Source organism: Phascolarctos cinereus, unplaced genomic scaffold, assembly GCF_003287225.1.
Source record: "Phascolarctos cinereus isolate Bilbo 61053 unplaced genomic scaffold, phaCin_HiC Scaffold_1;HRSCAF=81, whole genome shotgun sequence".
NCBI classification, from domain to species: Eukaryota; Metazoa; Chordata; class Mammalia; order Diprotodontia; family Phascolarctidae; genus Phascolarctos; species Phascolarctos cinereus.
The window spans coordinates 96,921,911-96,924,685 of NW_027555514.1; the positions used below are offsets into that span (position 1 = coordinate 96,921,911).

The 2,775-nt window shown below is 45.9% G+C and overlaps 1 protein-coding gene across 1 annotated transcript; it reads right to left on the reverse strand.

Moving 5' to 3' along the window:
- Positions 1 to 1,046: 1,046 nt before the first annotated feature.
- On the reverse strand, positions 1,047 to 2,520 carry LOC110216116 (NEDD4 family-interacting protein 2-like). The gene has a single exon (XM_020997933.2). The coding sequence runs from the start codon at positions 2,281 to 2,283 to the stop codon at positions 1,522 to 1,524; it is 762 nt and encodes a 253-aa protein (XP_020853592.1). The 5' UTR covers positions 2,284 to 2,520; the 3' UTR covers positions 1,047 to 1,521.
- Between the last annotated feature and the right edge of the window lie 255 nt (positions 2,521 to 2,775).

The window sequence follows — 2,775 nt, forward strand, 5'->3', positions numbered from 1 at the left end:
AAAAAAAGCTACCAAAGGACAAGAAAAGTCTGTAGTAAAGTATATCCAAGAGGCCACTCTTTTTTACAAAAGAAAATTCTTAAGAACTTATTTATGGCAGCTCTTTCTATGGTGGTAAGAATTGGAAATGAATGGATGTCCATCAATTGGGGAATGGCTAAATAAGCTGTGGTATATGATTATAATGGAATATTACTGTGCTATAAAAAATAACAAGCAGGATGATTTCAGAAACTAGGACTCATATGAACTGATGCACAGTGAAGTGAAGAGAACCAAGACAACGTTGTACACATTAACAGCAATATTGTTTGACAAAGAATTGTGAATCACTTAGCTATTCTCAGCAATACCGTGATCCAAGACAATCCCAAAGGACTACTGATGAAGTATACTATCAGCCTCCAGAGAAAGAATTGATACTGTTTGAATAGACTGAAGCATGCTATTTTTCCACTTTCTTTCATCCATGTCTTCTGGAACAAAATGACTAGTACGTGAACGTTTTAGATAACTGAACAGGTACATAACCTATATCTACTTCCTTACAGTTGGGGGGCGGAAATAGAATTTAGAACTCAAAACTTCAACTAAAAATGTTAAAAAATTTTTAAAAAGCAAACTTAGAAAAGATGATTTTACAAAGAATTAATGAAATGAAACATCTCAGGTTTCTATCAAAAACCCTTTAAGATGGGCCAAGTTAGAACCCAAGTTCCTCTTTAGGTAACACTAAAACAAAAGAGAAGATTTTCTTCAAAAGGCCATTCGACAGATAGTACCCTTACCCTCTCATAGTATTTGCCCAAAACAATCTTTAAATACTCCAATTGTTAGCGACATAATGGTTTTTATGATATTAAGAGTAACTTGAATTCAAGTTGAAATAGAACTTCTTGGACAAATTCTTTGGAAAATAAATGAATTATGCATGTAAGTAATTTTGGAGTATGACAACACCCTGGACCAAGTTTTAAAAGAAAAAAAACCCTTCCTTTAATTAGTATTGCAAGTAATTTTTTTATACGCATAATTATCACCATATGGATTTCTGTCCATTAAAGTGAGCATATTTAGTCCACTCATCTGAGTTCATCTGGTAATCTAGGGAAAAAAATTCGACAAGTTTTGCATTAATAACTGTTTTATATATGTGATGATTACCATTCCTTTATAAGATTAACTAGAATTACACATATCATAAGGGCTTAACATTCATTTTAGTATAACTGCAAGACTTGTTAACAAAGCCCTACTGCATTTTTCCTCCATCATTTACACCATGGTATTTAATGTAAGGTCTCCCTCTTAACTACGCAAATATGCCAAACAAAGCAAAAACCAAAACATAAATGTTTAAGACAACATAACTGAAATTTAAGCACCCTGTCATTTATTTTGAAGCCTCTATTTCTTCCATCTTCTATTATTAGTAGTCTTCCACACCAATAAGTTGGAGAATTACAGATCATCTGGAGATTTCAGTGGTAGAGGAAAGAAATGACTGGCCCAATGCATCTCTTAATTTGCGAAGATATATCTTGTTCTATTGGCAGTGGCCAACCTTTCAGACATGTTCCTGACTTTAAGGTAACTGTAAAATCCTCTGAAGAAAAGCAGGAGGCTAATCAAAAGAAATATCCACCAAAGCCAGTACTGTCCATTGAAGTACAAGGGAAAGTAATCGGAGAAGCGGACGATGAGGATCCACTTGGTCAAGGAAAGGCCAAACCCACAGAGGGCACCGTACCTCCCCGCTATGGAGCTGGTGGTACAGAAGGATAAACAAAAGCCCACCCAGTTGAAGATGAAGGCCATGAAGAAGGCTACCATGAAGATGCCGTCGTTGCCCACCCGCAGCGGGTCAGGATCCGAGATGGTCGAGGCCTCCCTCGAAGAGAAGACATCCTCTCCCTGGGAGGGCTCCCTGGAGGCGCCGGCGCTGGCGGCCAGGGCCGCTGCTTTGGCCCTCTCCGCTTCGTCGTAAGAGGGCAGGGACGTGGCCACACTGTAGGGCGGCGGCACCGGGAACGGCTCGCAGGGGCCCTTGGGCTCCGGGCTGGTCTGGGCCTTCGCGGGAAACGGGCCGTAGGGTAGAGGGGAGGGGCTCCATTCAGGTAATGGCGGTCCGGGGGCAGAAGGCGAAGTCGCGGGCGTCGGAGGGGCCGTCATGGGTGTGATGTGCATGGGCGTGGAGGGCTGCTCCACGGCCGGCGGTTCCCGGTCGTTCTCTTCGTTGCGAAGCACTTGGTAGCGGCTGGTCACGGAAGGGTGAAGGTCCATGCTGCCCGGCCCAGAATGCTCCGCTGTAGGGCAAAGCCCGAGGTGCCTTCGCCTGGGGTGCTCAGCGCCAGTTTCCCCTTGGCCGCCTCAGGCCTCTCCGCACCCCTTCTGCCTCGGGGGTGCCCCCTCCCCACCGCCGCCTCGCGGCCCCCCTTCCGCCGCTGCCGCGTAACGAGAACGCCTCACCCTAAGCCGCCGCTATCTCGACGAATCCTCCGCGTGGCCTCGCCTAGTGCTCTTATGAACCGCTGGGCCGTCACGTGAGAGCGCCTTTGTCCGGGGGCGTGCTAGGGTCATGGAACGCGGCGCTCCTTCCGCCCTCTTGGGAGGGGAAGCAGAACTACTTAATGCGGCGCCACGTGAGCGCGCTTCTGGAAGCCTCCCCCGCCCTTTCTCTTGGGAGAAGCTGAACCTCTTAATGATGCTGCGATCGGTGGTCACCTCGTGGTAGGCGATTGGATGTGCGGGGAGCCTTCTCAGATAGTTTCATTT